The 16991-nt window shown below is 41.7% G+C and overlaps 1 protein-coding gene across 3 annotated transcripts; it reads left to right on the top strand.

The window, feature by feature from the left end:
- Positions 1–167: 167 nt before the first annotated feature.
- On the top strand, positions 168–16821 carry si:ch211-203d1.3 (protein phosphatase Slingshot homolog 3). Of its 3 annotated transcripts, none has more exons than XM_062550033.1 (17): positions 168–294; positions 986–1120; positions 3147–3184; positions 4021–4201; positions 5633–5748; positions 6343–6411; positions 7101–7166; positions 7782–7964; positions 8405–8498; positions 8822–8950; positions 9127–9173; positions 9462–9608; positions 10428–10628; positions 11263–11434; positions 12741–12800; positions 13084–13176; positions 13273–16821. In XM_062550033.1, the coding sequence occupies exons 2-17, from the start codon at positions 1073–1075 to the stop codon at positions 13525–13527; spliced, it is 1899 nt and encodes a 632-aa protein (XP_062406017.1). In that variant the 5' UTR covers positions 168–294; positions 986–1072; the 3' UTR covers positions 13528–16821. The 3 variants fall into 3 exon arrangements, with proteins under 3 accessions (XP_062406017.1, XP_062406016.1, XP_062406018.1); XM_062550032.1 differs by having other exon boundaries at positions 12741–12842; XM_062550034.1 differs by lacking the exon at positions 168–294 and having other exon boundaries at positions 984–1120; positions 3147–3183; positions 4019–4201; positions 12741–12842.
- The last annotated feature ends 170 nt before the right edge of the window (positions 16822–16991 follow it).

The raw sequence follows: 16991 nt of genomic DNA, 5'->3' as shown, positions 1-16991 counted from the left end.
CGATTTTGCCGAGTTCTGCGTCTGTCGGTGAGCTAAGAATTTTTTTTGGATAGGCATTTATTTCCCTTTAATGAATAAGAAGCGCTCATTCCGCCTCTTCCATTTATGGACATGTTTACGTTTCTCGGCCGAAACAATTTCTTCCTGGTTCCACTGCACAATGCACACTCCCCTTTAACTGGATCTTTGGGCTGCAGAAGTTGAACGACTGAGACATTCTCGTTACCTGGCTAACTTGGATTATTTGTCATTCCAGTTCACATTTGGAAGACAAAGCACAAGTTAGAAAAGAAGGTAAGGCGTAAATCTTATCCGTTTAAGAAAGATAATCCGAGAAATAGCAAAATCTCTCGACTCTTTCTTTTTCTGCACTCCACCACCCTTATCTCTTGAGGAACTAGCATGACAGCTACCAAGTCATCTTGGACTAACTTAACGTTTACATGACTTGCTAATGTTGCACACCCACATAGATGCGTGTGAAGATTCCTTCACACGCAAACGCAACATTTCCACAAAGTGGGCCTACGCATGATTTTATTTACATGACCGTTAAGTGTTATATTGCAGTAAAGATGTAAACGAATCCATGCATGGGTATTTAACAGCTCCGATGAAATCAGCTGTAACGTTACGCATCTCCGGCTTGTCTATCGTATTTCTGTTTTTTTTTTCCACGCTTTCTTCACACATTTTAATTATGCCTTCTAGGTATAAAACCATTCGAAATATGTCAAATGGTTGAACGATGGATGAGGAATTGTGGCTATATGTGCAATAGTCCATAGAAAAATGTCAGGCATGTTGCAGCTGGCGAGTTACTCGCCTCAACTGGACTTGCATTGTTGCGAAATTGGGGAGGCTACCTTGATGTTTTTGAATGCATGGTCATCGACATAACTCCTACACACCTGATGACTTTTCTGTTTGGTTTGTATGATGTTCAGTAGTGTAATATGTGGTCATCGTTCGTATTCTCTTTCAGTTGCATTCTCCCTCCCGTTCGGCGTGCCTTTTACGTATGAGCGCGAACGTGATTACCCGTGCATAGTTCAACCCAACCGGTTGTGGAATGGCGCTACTCACACTTCACAGGTCTCCAACTGTAGGCACTACTTCGGTAAGTGTGTACGTTTCACAACGTAATTATAGTTATGCATGCATCCACCCACAACATGGACAAATGGGCTAAAATGTTGTCCAAGTGGACTGTTACCCTGGGCCTTGTATTGCACCGCCTAAACATGACAGTAATGGACAGAAATCAGCCAAAGACATGAATGACAAAACCATTAGCTTGCCTCAGGCAGCCCCTGTACGAAGTTAGTGGTGGTAGTAGTTGTAATGATAATGTATCTGATGACAACACAACATGCCTCCTCAATATCAGCTTGCCTAACATTCTATCCCTCTCTGTTTCTATGTCTGGTGCAATACAAACTTCATTACTTCATTGGTATGTCTGTACTCTGCCAAAACATCAGGCGACTCTCTCTCTCTCTCTCTCTCTCTCTCTCTCTCTCTCTCTCTCTCTCTCTCTCTCTCTCTCTCTCTCTCTTCCAAAACAAGCAACAGTGTCTGCAGGGCCTTTTGTCCAAATGAGGCACTGAACCAAGTAAATAAGTGCTGTATAGTTCAGCCCAGCCAGTTGCCTAAGGGTGCAGCGTATTCAGTTCTGCCAGAGAGTTGCGTATCAAGCCAGGATAATGTCTCTATATGGAAAGTGGAAACCCTTTTAGAATGCAGCTACTCTGGTTTGAACAGTGGCCATTTGCTATTGAAATTGCCATCCTTACATGGTGAAGGTTAACACAGACTGCTGAACAAGACTGGGGCTAACACCTCTCTCTATCTCCATGCCTGTTACAAACCCTAATCACTCGTCTCCTCTTTTCCCTCTCTCATCTCTCTACACCATGTCTCCTCTTCTCTCCTCTGTCCGTGTCTGTCTGGGCATGTCAGTTGCATAACAGGTAATGTTACTGTCTCATGTTTCATTCTCTACAACCACTGATACAGCATTCACTCCTCCCCCTTCTTCCCCCATCTCCCTTGTTTCTTCCTATCTTCTTTCAGTAGCGTTTCCTTGTGCCCTTATCTCACTTACTGCATGCTTCCAAGAACACACAGCTTTCTCTTTTATTGGTCACATCTGTATCTGTTCATCTTTCTTTTCACCTCTGTTGTTTGTTTTCTTTCTCCCTTTTTCACATTTTCTCTTTCCTTCTCTCTCTTCTCTCTCTCCTTGGTGTAAAATTCCTCTGTAGTTCTCATAACAAGCACGCTTGCGGTGCCAAGAGCAAGCATTGCTGCTGACCAAGCCTCACCACCACTCACACACATTGAGGAACTGTCATGTATGCCAAAAGCCATTACCTAATATGCCATAATTGGATCAGAGTCAGAGATATGGAGCAGAGGATGCACACAGGCATGCCCGTTATGGCTGAGTCTCACGTCTCGATGAGTCTCACTGACGTGATTTAGGAATCTGCCGCAAGGAGAGTGCCACAAGGTATAACTGTCATAGACCAAATAAGCTGATCACTGCCAAATGCAGGCTAAAGCATCGCCTACAAGCATGCTGTCTCTTGAAGTGATCATTGTCCCAGTATGGATTTTTATTTCCGTTCCCTTACGCAAGTCAGCTAATCACTAATGACGCTGAGGTAATTCATGACTACCAAGGTTCCAGTTATGTATATTTTAGGTAGCACTCAGAGGTTTCAAAGCTCCAAGGGTAACTTGGTGTCTTATCTAACTAAGAACGGTCATGAATTAATTAGTTAGGTAATAATCCATCTGTAATCTATACATCTCCAGTAACAGATTACATTTTAGTTAAGATATCAGTCAGTTACAGTAACTGGCATTTCTGGTTGTCTTTTGAGTTAGGATCTGTGGGCAATATTGTACTTTTTCACTTCACACAGGTTCCAAAATATTTCAAATAGATTGTGGATAACAAATAATTTTGTGCTAAAATGGATGCAGTTGAGCTCAGCTGAAATAAAGCTGTTCAAGCCACTGTTTTTCACTGTCACGTAAAATAAATAAAAAGCCTATGTTTATTTGCTGTGTTCATCATGTTAGACACACCATGATAACACTGTGTTGTGCTAATCTTTTGCTATGATTTCTCCAAGGATGAAAACATACCAAGAAGAGGGAGACTTCAAAAAAGGTGTGTTTGTGTTCCTCGGTTCTTATGTTTCATCCCGGCTTGGCCGGTTTTTCATTCAATGCTATTTGTACAGTAAAGAGCATCCTGCCCTCTCAAACTAAGCAGTTATGACAACAGTGAGAAGCCTGTGTGTGGGTGTACGGGTGTGAACAGGGCAAGCTAATAACAGAACCTGGGGAAATGCCTTCTTTTTGATGTTTCTGAACTTGAGTCACACATTGTTACCAGAAATGATTTAGCTGACATACAAGTGCCATTATCTGAGCCATTATCTGTCTTATCATCTGAGCCATGCTACCTGCCTTATGATCAGGGTTTATAATGAAGTTGGACTAAAAGATGAATCATAACTGAATCTAAAAAAGCATTTTTTACAAATATTATTATTAATATTATGTTTTTATTTTTTTAATGCACGTCATCTCTGACAGTCATGCTTATCAGTCACTGTGCTCCACATGCTAACTAATCAGATGTGGCCCTTTTTAAGATCTTAAGTATGCTAATTCATATGGTATATTTCATTTTCATCATAGAATTGATAAATAGCAGTTCATATTTCGCTGTTATTTTAATTTGTAATGCTTCATCACGTTTTGAATACACCATATAGACAATCTTGAGCTGAAGCTTGACTTTTTTTTTTATCACAATGAAATAGCAATGGCAAACCTAGCCTGAAAAATCTCAATTTGATTTTCCACCGTTTGGCCCTAACATGAAGGCCTAAAAGAAGAAAAAGGACAACAAACAACAAACCACAAAATGCAGGTCTGCTAATGCTGCATGGAAATACTCTCTCTGTGAGCCTAATGAATTGAATTCTCTCCTTTCAGAGAGAGCTTTGCTTTGGTCAAAGGGGCTGTTCTGTTACTTGAAGAAGAACAAGGCGAGGATGAGAGCACTTCACCCCCCCCTCAGGGGAGCCCCAGCTCTGGGTCCAGGGACTCCAACATGCAGCACAGGCAGCTCCAGGCCATGGTGTCTCTGCTGCGGCCAGAGGACACCTTCAAATTGGTGAGCCCACACATCCTGAGATATTCAAAACGCCCTCCTGTCCAAACCCATCGGTCAGATGTAACCACAAGCCCCTGATAAACCAAGCGACAATCCACTGCTGGGCTATTGAGGAGTGCAGATTCCTGAAATGGTTGCTGTGCGGCCGTCCTACTGAGTTGGAACTTATCGGATCTGGACTGTAGTGACTAGACAGACTGGACATATACTGTAGCATGAGTTTGTTGGAGTTCTCTGATTGGCTCATACAGCATTCAGAATGACCGCTGCCATTGCTTCCTCCCTGTTTAAAGTTCATGCTCGTGTGGAATGTTTGTATGATGGTGGTTGTTGATGTGGTTTGTGCTATATTAATTTCCATAGTGAGTATGAGGTATGTAGAGACCTCTGCATATGAATTTCCCCTTGTCGATTTGTTTTGTCTATTATGCCTTAGGCAGTGTTGGGTGTAACGTGTTACAAAATACAAAGTAATGCGTGACGGTAACATAACTACTTTTTTCGGGTAGAAAGTAGTGTAACAGGCTACTACTGAAATTTTGGTAATGAAACAGTTCCTTTTTCAATTCGGCGCAACGTCAATTTTCCCAGTGACAGCAACACTGCCTTGTTGGCATTTTTTTTAGAATAGAGCACAATCGAAATACCTGTTATGTCCTCCATAGTAGAACTTTATGTAAGCCTACACATTTTAGGAACAGATTGGATTCTGCCCTAAGTTGAGCAACATAAAAGTAGCGTAAAAGTAAAGAGTAACGTAAAAAGTTACTTTCCATAGAGGGTAACTAAGTAAAGTAATGGATTACTTTTTTTCAAGAAGAAATGAGTAACGAGCACTACTTTTTAAAAGTAACTTCCCCCAACACTGGGCTGAAGGCTATGATTAAGATCTTATAAGCCCCCAATATACTTTATATGCCAGCATTCAGTACATTTATGGGGAATAGAATACAGGCCAGCATATTTTCTGCTTCTTGTCCAGTTCAGTGAAACATTAGCTTTATGTAATAGACCATATCACATGTAGACTTCCTTGTTCATTCAATCTGGCCTTGCATTGTGAATGAGTCGTTTGTGCTTAAGCATGGTGTCAGTGTAGGGCGATATCATGTGCTGCTGAACTACACCAGGTCACTCTGTTAGTGTCATATGAACAATAAGCTAACATGGCTAATGGGTAGCTATGTGTCTGCTTATAATTCTCTCTTGCCTGGGGACTTGGTTAACACAGACTCGCACTGTCGTCATGGCAATCCTATCCCCTATTTAAAGGTTTGTTATGTAGGGGCGGTGGAGCACAAAGGCTGTTGAGCCAACCTCTTCTCTCACCTCAACCTGTAGATTTCCACCCACCTCCATTTTGCTTCTCTCATTCTGTGCTATTCCTCTATCTGTTTATCAATCTACACCTCTATCCTTCCCCTCCCCCAGGCAGTGCAGCTGGAGTCGGTCAGTCCAGTCAGAGTGAGGTATCTGATTGTGGTCTCCACGCTCAGCAACAAAAACGAGACTCTACTGCTGGGCATGGACCTGCCAGACATGCAGAGGTTTATAACACTTCTCATATATTCTCATATTGTGTACTAAGCACTTGTAGCCTTGGGCATGCAGAGGCTTATAAAGTATTTATAATTACCTTTTAACATATGCTACTTCTTAATATTAATATGTATTACTGCTAAATAGAGGATACATCATCTCAGTGGTCATGTAGATTTAGAGGTAGTTTTAATTGCTAAAATAATTAGTAACTTTACAAATCTGCACTTGTCTGTGTACTACTGATGGGAACATAGACTGTATATACAGTCTATGAATGGGAATATGTGGGGTTGGTAACCTTTTAGATTCACCCTATTAAACACTTTGAGACTTTTCAATGTCAAACTACATGTCACATTGAAACTTGGTTTATCTTTGTTGGAGACAGAAGTGGACAACTTTAGCTAAAGAGCTAACTCAAATGTTTTCCAACCATTCACAAATGAGTTGATTCTAATGACCAAAAGTCTTCAGCCAGGTACAGAAGATCAGCTGATTGTAAAAATCAGTCACCCAAGTGGAGTTTACTACCCCTGGTCAGAGGTTTGTGGTCGGAAGATTGATTTTGATTGTGCATTCTATTTGTTTGTTTTTTTCAGTGACCAATGTACAATTGGCCTGGTTTTGCCTGTATGGAGCGATACCCAAGTATTTTTGGATGGAGATGGGTAAGAAAAACAGAAAAACTAGCGCCTATTTGTTCCGTTAAAGACAGAGACTAGGTTGGAATGACAAAACCAGTGTGTGAAAGAGCAAGTGCTGATAAAAGAGGAAGTTGATTTCTCCGTTTTAAAGCGGTGTTGAAGCAGAGCCAGTGGTGGTGATGACTAATCAGAAGCTTATGCGAGGCAAAGACTTTATCAGGCTCTCTGTGGTATGCAAAGCACTCGGCTAAACATGCAAAGCATCCACCGCTGGCAAGTACATGATTGTTTAGTAAGGAGAATCGTATTCACTTTGTACAAATAGATACGTTTCACGCTGATTGTGTGTGTGTGTGTGTGTGTGTGTGTGTGTGTGTGTGTGTGTGTGTGTGTGTGTGTGTGTGTGTGTGTGTGTGTGTGTGTGTGTGTGTGTGTGTGTGTGTGTGTGTGTGTGTGTGTGTGTGTGTGTGTGTGTGTGTGTGTGTGTGTGTGTGTGTGTGTGTGTGTGTGAGAGAAAGAGGGAGAGAGAGAAACTACATATGAGGTCGCTGATATACCCACACATTGACATCAAGTCGTTAGACGCACACACTGCACATGACCATAGATAAACTACTGATATAATCTCATTTTTTTTTCCCTGTCTGTGCCCTCTCTCTCACCCACTCACTCTCTCTCCCCTCCCCTTGTGGTCTCCCTTTCGCTCTCTGTAGTGGTTTTAGTGTCACAACAGCGGAGGTGACGAGGATATTTAAGCCAGTGTCCCTGCAGACTATGTGGTAAGTTCTCGAATGACTCTGCATGTCCCGTATAGAGGAACTGCGGTTTCCGGGACCCTCCTGCCGGCCTTGCCTCCACATAGCATGCTTAATGTGCCTGACAGATTCAACAATAGCGTTGTGCTCCCTGGAGTCAGGCTGTAAATGTGCCATCACAACAGAATTGAAAACAAATGCCCGTGGCGTGCACCCCCCCTCCCTGTCCCACCTATTGTCTTCGTGGTTCTCATGCTTTATTGTGGAAAGGTAGTGTAAAAGCGGTGGCTTTGGTTAGTGCTGATCTGTAGAGTCGCTAAATGCCATCTAAAATGGGCCATCCAAACGAAGAGTCACTTCAAGCTGGAGAAATGGTGATGTGTGTACATTGATGTGGATGCGCATTGTTGTGTGTATGCATGTTTGTGTGCACTCTGTGTGTCTGTGTGTGTGTGTGTGTGTGTGTGTGTGTCTGTGTGTGTAAGTACTTGCTTGTGTGTTTGTGTGTGTGTAAGTACTTGCTTGTGTGCGTGTGTGTGCTTGTAAGTGCTTACTCACTCACGTGTGTGTGTGTGTGTGTGTGTGTGTGTGTGTGTGTGTGTGTGTGTGTGCGTGTGTGTGTGTGTCCTCTGACGGCAGGTCGGTGCTGCAGGCGCTGCACGGCTGCTGCGAGCGGGCCGTGAAGGGAGCGGTCATCCCCGGCTGCGGCCTGGAGTGGGCTCAGCACTACCACAGCCGCGTGGAGTCGGACCAGCCCTGCCTCAACGAGTGGGCTGCCATGACTGGACTGGAGTCCGTCAGAAAGGACAGTATGGGCCAAAGGTCAGTCTGTGGCTCATTTTCTTTGTTTCTCATTCACCTTGCTATCCCCTAAGATTACTATTAAGTGTTGACCAACAATAAGGAAAGCCTCTCAGAAATATCATTCATGTTTTAATGTGAGACTGTTGAATTTGGGTGGAGTTGGTGTGTAGTTCTGTAGTTCACACAAATGCCCAATGATTTTGAAAGTGATGCCCAATGATTTTGTTCTTCATATTGCTGTTATCATTGTGTGCACTGTGAATGTTGTTACAAGCTGTTGTTATTAAATCTATCATTACAGTATACACCTTTGTCCAGCTTGTCTCAGTGTTGGTTCCCTTTCCTGCTGTTTCTATAATAGCATTCTTATTTTCATAATGCATATGGTAGTTGTCCCCTGTCGGCTATCTTAGCACACCAGTGTTCTCAAATGCCACCTCTTTTTCTTCATTGTGCAGCTCTTTGGAGAGGGAGTCCATAGAGAGGACGATCAAAGCACTACTCCGAGAGATCATGAGGACAGAAGACCTGGAGAAAATTACCTCTAAACAAGTAAACAGAAAGAGTGTGATATAGAAAGAGAGAGCCAGAGAAAGAGAGAGGGAGAGAGAGACAGATGAAGGGGGGAAGGGGGGAAAGGGGCGGGTAAGTAGGAGATGAGATGGAGGTCGAAGCGCACAAGAAAGGTTATCAAGTCATGATGCTGAATAGAAGGGCAACTGACATAACAAGTTTATTATACACACTTGTCAAATTATTATTATTATTATTCTATATATATCTACATTATCAGGCAACAAACATGAAAGAGAGACTCTAAATCCATATCAGGCTCAGTGTGATATTCCTGATGTGTGTGTGTGTGTGGTCCACAGGTCCGGTCAACTCTGGAAACCAAAATGGAGATGGACATGAAGGACTACAAAGAGTTCATCGATAATGAGATGATGGTTACCATGGCGCAAATGGACAAACCCTCCAAAATACTGGACTACCTTTATTTGGTAAAAGAATGCACATTCTCTCTCTTTCTCCCTCGGTTTCACTATCTTTGACCCACACACACACACACACACACACGCACACACACATAATTGGAGAGGAGTGGGGAGCTGGTGCTGTTGTTCTTGTGCTCATCGCAGTCAATGAAGCTTTTAAGTGAAACTGTTTCTCTTCTCAGGGCTCAGAGTGGAATGCTGCCAATTTTGAAGAGCTGCAGAAAAACAAGTAAGGCTCAAGAGAAGATGTTGATGATGTTTTTCATGTTTGAGGTTTTAAGAATAGGAGACCGCTACCCATGCTGTTTAACTCTTTGCCTTCAACCCAACGCTGATGAAGTCTATGTAGCAGACCTATACACTAACTCCAATAATTAGACAAGAATAAGTACAGAGAAGTACAGGTTTATACATTAAAGTCCCTATAATCACATTGACTGAATGTCACAGGGTGATTGTGTGAGCTTGCATGTCTCTACTATTAACAGAAATGATTAATGTTTATTTGCTCTCATAGTATTGGCTACATATTAAATGTCACCATGGAGATCGATAACTTCTTCCCGGGATCATTCACCTACATGAACATCAGGGTGTATGATGTGGAGTCCACAGACCTGCTGCCTCATTGGAAAAACACCTACACCTTTATCAACTCTGCCAGGTTGGCTGTACACCACGCGCACACACACACACACACACACCCACACACTTACATGCACACAAACACACATAGGCCTACACTTAAAGTTCTGTTAGGTGGGCTCCTGCCATTGCACATCAAGCTCTTTCCAACAGGAGCAACTCTCATTAAGTTGTTCAAAAGGGAATTTTATACGGGAAATGACCATGAACACAAATAGGAGGAATGGAATTTCTGGAATATTATGGAAATGTGATAAAGTCTGTTCCAGACATGGAAAGTCAGGAAATTGTATCATTAGTAGGGCAAAGTCATAGTCATAGATCTTTTAAGATTGAACATTAGTCTGGGGAGTCTGCGCTGTATTTCTACTGCCCAAGAGGCATGATCAAATGGACATGTTTCTGGGATCAAATGGGCATAAAATACATTAATGGAAGTATTTGTGCTCGTAGAATTGGTGTATGTCCGGTAGTTAGCTTAACTGCTTACTTGAGAGGTTGTGGTTAGCCCAACTTTGTTTATTCAATGCCCATTTATTCATCTATCACTTTTTTAAAGTCAAAGCTTACTAGCTACTCTGAAATCTTTGGTCGGTATATTGTGCGGTCATGGAAATACAGCTTTTTTCGTCAGGGAAAAGCCATTGAATTTGACATCTGACTTAGAGTGGCAACCCTGGAGGTATCGCTTGGCTTGATATAATCTTATACACAGCGCTCATTTTTATATTGTGCATGATGCCTTATTGTTGGCTGTTGTTATTCAAAGTCAGTAAACCAAATAAATGAAAATTTTAAATGAATGCAAAGTCCCATCTCTCCCACGGCGCGTCGGCAGGCAAAGTGGCCAGGCGGTGCTGGTGCACTGTAAGATGGGCGTGTCTCGCTCGGCGTCCACGGTGATGGCGTACCTGATGAAGCAGCAGGGCATGCCGCTGGAGGAGGCGCTGGCGTACGTGCGCGATCGCCGGCCCATCGTGCAGCCCAACGACGGCTTCATGCAGCAGCTGCAGACCTACAGTGGCATCCTCAGTGCCAGGTCAGCTCCACACACACACACACACACACACACTCTCTCTCTCTCTCTCTCTCTCTCTCTCTCTCTCTCTCTCTCTCTCTCTCTCTCTCTCTCTCTCTCTCTGTGTTACCTTAAAATAAAGGCTTTAAACTAATTTTGATGCTACAATGACAGTACTGCAGAAATGTCCATATCACCAGATGCTAAAAAACAATTCTTTATCTGCCGATACTGATGTTGCACTGTACTGATGGTACCTTGCATCTCTACAACTTAATCAGGTAATTTCAAGGTACACTTGGAATTGCGATCTTCCACAGTATCAAATGTAGCCAGAGTTGAACATCTGTCCATACTTATTTCTAGACAGGAATTATGTTATGTTATTTCAAAAGCAGTTGCTTACATGTTTTGTCAAAGACCTCTTGTCTAACAAAGGCAATCCTAGACATTTTTGAGTGGAGTAATTGACCATGTGACCTTTTACAGAAGTACAAGGTCATATGATCAATCACTCTATCCAGCAGGGTTTTTTTTGGAAATAGACCTATAGTCCGCAAACAAAAAAGACATAAAGCTGCCATATTTGCCCATATAAGGAGATATCTGGATCTCTGAATGATTGTTTCCATCTGTATGTGTTTTATGTTTACAGTAAGCAGCGTCACAGCACCCTTTGGAGACGAAAGTCCAGAGACTTCCGGCAGAAGTCAGTGGATGGAAATGAGGGAGAAGAGGAGAGCGAGGGGAGTGAGGAGGAGGAAGAGGAGGACGAGGAAGGATACGAGAGCCCAGACGACGAAAAAGATGAAGATTCAGACCATGAAGTTAGTACTTCTAAAACTCATCGGAAAATCATGTCATAAAAAACACCAAAAGGGATTTTTCCAGTACAACTTGTAGTTTGATTTCTATTGAATTTATTTGTATTTATTTATTTAATTACTATTGTTTTGTGAACTCAAAATGGCGAAGATGCCACTCACACAAAATCTAAACATCATCCACTGCTACATCCATCCAAGTTACCTCTTCAAACTCAAGTGGCTAGACAGCAACTAAATCACATACTAGCCCAGGCCTTAAAGCAACACTTAAGCACTTTTCCTCTGTTGCATGCATTGCACGCTCTTTGTTTATCCACCAAATAACAATGTCCACAGACAAAGTAGAGTTTGTTGCATGATTTAATGAAAGTATGATGTATTGCGACATCGAAGCAAGTCAACTTCGTAGTTTCACATGTCTCATTCCATCAAACTACAGATCTGCTTCCCGATCTGGTAAACTTACATGTGGTTGTAGGCGATAGAGGGCCGCAAAGCAAATGCAGAAGTGCTGTTCACCTGGTTACGAGTTGATGAACCACTGAAATGATTTTGGAAACATTATTTTAAGGTATAAAAAACTCTTTAGTGTTGCTTTAATCCTCTGGCCTGAACACTGTAGTGCCACCCCAGTGCCCCCTAGTGGAGAGACTGGGTTTGGGGAAGTGTTTAAAGTGTAACTCCGGAGTAAAAACAACCTAGGGTCTGTTTATGGTAGTTAACAACTTCAAACCTTTGATGGAGAGCAGAATTACATTAATTGACGGCGTTTTGAGCAAGACCGTTTATTTGCATTATCACTGAATGGGTTTACAGTGACTGGGCAAGGTTCCACATCGCCATTTGATACCACAAACAGTGCTCAAAATATAATTGCACTTCTGTTGTAGTATGATGAGGTATGCTGTGGTATTTATGATACAGACAAACACGAAGTATTGTAAACTTTGAAAGTGTACAGAGAGGTTATAAAAAGACCTGTATCTGTAGGAATAAAATTCCATGGCTTCCTGGTACAGTATCGTCAAATCAGCGGGTGCGTTTGTTTGACGTGGCACCTTGCCCGATTAGCATCACTGTAAGCCCATTCAGTGATAATGCAAATAAACTTCAAGTTTAAACGTTAGCATCAAGTCTTGCTCAGAACGCCACCAATGAATAATTTTGCTCTCAATCAAAAGTTTGAAGTTGTTAACTACTGTAAATAGATCCTTTTTACCTCGGAGTTACACTTTAACTAGATGCTCCTCATTCCTACCCGTTTACATTCTTGGTAACAGTTTTTGCCGGTTTTCCATTTCCTCAGGTATTTGAAGACCCTGTCCACCCAGGACAGACCAGTCATGATGCTCCTGCGTCAGAGTCGGTCAGTTCAAACCCAACAATAACAGTCCATGACAGTGAAAAAGTAAGTGATACAAAAATCTTTCATAAAGGAAGTGTTTTTTTTATTGTCTTTGTCCTATGGTCTCTATGTTTATTTATTATTATTATTATTTTCCCCCATTATTTTACCTATTTGCTCTGTCCCTCTGAATCATGTACCCCTTCTCTCTTTTACTGTTCTGCCTTTCACCTGAACTTTCCCCTCTCCCTCCCTTCTCCCCCTTCCTCCTTTTCCTCCCTCTGTCTGCCTCCCCCTCTCTCAGGTGGTTCCCAGTCCAAATAGAAGTGGCAGGATGAACCTTTTCTCCCTCATGCAGTCCATCAGTGAGCTGGATGATGACTGCAGTGACAAAGAGGTGGGGAGAGAGAGAAAGCTTCATGTTTGCACTGCATACTCTGCTCATAACTTGGAATTCAGAATAAATACTTGTTGGTTTTTCTCATCGTCACAGCTCTCGGCAGTCCAGCGAAGATCGCCTAGTCAGCGAAGGCGAAGCCATGGGCGGAGGGCCCTGGCTCATCAGCGGGCTCACGTCGATGTGTCTCCCGAGCCAAGTAGCCTATCGGCGCACAGCAAGCAACAGGAAGGGGAGGGCTCAAAAAAGACTCTGCTCAAGGATCAGGAGGGCGGTGGAGAGAATGTGGGTAAACGGGAGGACCCCACGGGAGGTGCAATCGGAGGGGTGGACAGTGAAAAGAGTGTTTGAAGAAAGAAGGAGGGGTGGGGGGGGGGGCAGGCAGGATGGGAGGAGAGATGAAGTGAAGGACGAGATCAGAGACACTAAGAAAGAGAAGCATATCCTGCCATACTTCATTTATTTTACTATCCAAAGATATTCTTCACATATATTCAATATTAGTATGTTTAATTTATTATTTAAAGACACTCTGCCTCATCTTTCCAACACCGTGGGAAATCAACGAGATAAGAGCGTTAGCGCACAGCGAATGTAACTCTATGTCCTCTAAAGTCAGTTCAGTCTTCGGACATTCCACTACTAAATTCCAAAGATCTTCTGAGGGTGACCCTATTTTATAGTAAAGCTCTCTATTTTGGTCTTTTTTTTATTTTTTAATGCACACTGGGAGTAATTGGGTTAGGAAAGAGTAGTATCAAAGTTCAAAACAGAATCGAATTTTGTGCCAAATGGATAGCATGCTGTACTTCTTATGCTGTTAGGTAAATTTGTGAACTGTACATTTCCTGGCATTAAAACACTCATTTATAAATGAAAAATGCCTAAATCAAGACAGGAATGTACTTATTTAGACTGTATGTACTTAAACGTTTTTAATATCAAAAAGAAATGTCATTTTCCATAGAAGTTTCAGTTAGTCTCAGAGATGTGAAACTTTCCAACAAAACCACGCATTACCTATAGTTTCGTTATATTCTCTCTCCATCTACTTCTGTGCCTTCAGTAGCAGGTCTGAAAAACGCATAGCATTAGTATTATTAAACGTCACACGCACTGTGTGCCTTTGTCTGGGCCTTTGCCTGCTTCAGCACACGCATGCCTATAAATCAGTCTCGCAGTCATGGCTCGGAAAAAGGTCCAAGTAGCGCCAGAGAGCCTGAACCTGAACTCGAACTCTTTTTTTTATTATTATTATTTCTGTCAAATTTGAGTGTTTCAGTCGGGATGGGGTGGAGGGTGGTTGGTGGAGTCTTTTAAAACTTCATATCCTGTATACTGTGACAAGTATTTGATATTTTGTGATGGCTTTCTCCTCCTGTGCTCAGGTAATCTGATCCTCTCTGTTTTCCACACAATCCTATGTGTATTACTTTCTCTGTGTCAGAATGTGAATGCAGTATGCTGCCAGGAATGGTGTGTTTTGGGAGGTTTCTATTTCAAATATTTTTTATTGTTGTTTTTAATTCATTTATAGTGTTATTTTAAGACCTACTTCAGAAACAATGATCCAAATTGAATTATGCCACATCCATGTGAACTCGGTGGCATGCAATGGTTTCATTCAGACTTGCCTATCAATTTTCCCCATCGTCCATTTCTGAGAGACTGGAATTGATACGTCTTCAACCAACAAAAAAGACAGCAAAAGTCCTTAAAAGTCAATGGCCAAAAATGAACAAATGTATGAATTTAACTAGAATGCTATCATTTTTGTGAGAACTTACACTCGAGCCATTGTACACTTTTCTTGAATGGACTGGGAGACTATACCTTTTTAAAACTCTATAAGCTTTGACTGTGCTCTAAATCAAGTATGTAATGTAAGTCTGAAACACTTTGTAATGTGCCAAACAACTCCTGCTCTTAATGGACTTTTATCTTTCTTCTGTGTGACTGTCATCGCTGCATGGTTGAACCTGTTCTGAGCGCCTTGCTTCAGTGCCTTAAGAGATTGACCCTTTTGAACCCTTTTGATAAGTTGTCGTCGGCCTGTATTTATTCAGTTACTCAGACTTAACTTGCTGGTGTCAAATTGGGACCGCTGTGCCACCAAGTGTTATCTTTGAGTGTGATCGACATTAATGAGATCAATTGAGAGTAAAATACAAATATTTTGACACACAGATAGTACACTTTCTAGGCTACATTATACTACTTTGAATATAAAGGATTTGTTGAACCCCAACAAGGGTTTAGTAACCAGCTTGTTTTCATCCCCAGTAGACATCAGTGTTCAGGGCTCACTATACACATCCTGAGAAATATGACCTTGAGACTTAGCACTGATCAATCTCCACAAGCAGGAAATATTTTCCACAGTAGTTGCTGTTGTTGATGGTATAAATACTGATTTCTTTTGTGTGTTTGGGAGATTCTCCGTCTTTTCTCAGATCTTGTGAGTCCGTCCTCTGTTGTGGTGATGCAAGAACATATAGTGTATTGATGTATGTTTCTATGCATGACACGGTACAACTAAGTCCGGTGTTTTGTCTTGTTTATTATTGTGTACATTTAAGCAACATAATCTGAATACATTGGACATTGAATTCCAGACTTGAGTACTGTATTAACAATTTGCCAAGAAAAAAAAAAAATCAGTGATGAACAATCTGAATTGTTTCTGCATACCCTATTGAATACACAGCCAGCAACTGTATGCATCGTCATCACAGAAATTACTTTTTTTCTCTTCATGTTGCCTTATAGCGACACAATTCTGAAGTTAAATGCTAGAGGATCTAGCTGTTTAATCTTATCTTTGTCTAACTGAAATCATGAGGAGAAATCTGATGTGTTTGCTTGCACTTGTCTTTCTCCTGTTAATTCCACCAGCAGTAACTTTGCCAAAGGTTTGACTGTTGGATTAGGACAGCTGCAGTTCTCAGAACTTCTGGAATTCCCTGGTTTGCACTTCGTTTCATATATCTATTTTTTCTCCAAGCACTCCTCTATTGTAATCATAAATGCTCTCTGTTAGCTGAATAGAAATGTTCCGTTTTTGACAAGCATGAGTTAAGCAGAGCAGGGAAGGGTGGAACGTAGATGCAAGAGGACCCGAGGAAGAGGATTGAGAACCACAGGTTTAGATAAGGCAACCAGTGCCCTGATGACCTCAAGTAAAACTGGGCCATATTGCAGGCTTGTTTCATTGTGAGAGGAAAAATATATGATGGCATTTGTGCTGCCATCGAATGTTCTACTCGTTTCCTGGTTTGAAGTTTGATGCCCTGTTCAGATCAACTGAAATGAAAGTAGCCATGTCGCTCTGGCTCTAGCCATGTCCTACCATGCATACTGTAAATATTAGACACCTAGGCTCGTTATAAATGCTAAAACGCCTCCTATTTCTTCTCTGCACACAACAGGAAATTCATGAGGCCACTCTTGGGGACATTTTTAAAAATCAACATAGATGGAGGTTGAGGGCAGTTGTAATATTTGCATTCACGACCAAATCATTTCCTTATTGATCAGTGTGAAACTGTATCCCTATGCATTGCCTTGGTCTTGATAGTCATATGAAAGTATTCACTATACTGTTTACAATTTCACTGTTAAAATTAATAAATTGCAATGAAACTATTTGTGTCTTCTGATATTCTCCAATATTACTGACTTAGTAATCCTTATAAAATACTTACAGTAACTGTTGCCCGAGAGAAGCATTTCTGAAACTAAATAATTTAGCTAAATCCAGTCTTGAGACAAATGGTAGTTTTATCCAGTTTATGGGGCAAAGATCTGGGCCATGT

The sequence above is a fragment of the Sardina pilchardus genome, chromosome 11, assembly GCF_963854185.1.
Source record: "Sardina pilchardus chromosome 11, fSarPil1.1, whole genome shotgun sequence".
NCBI lineage: Eukaryota > Metazoa > Chordata > Actinopteri > Clupeiformes > Clupeidae > Sardina > Sardina pilchardus.
Note: the sequence above shows the minus strand (reverse complement) of the source record. Positions and strands in the feature narration are given on the sequence as shown.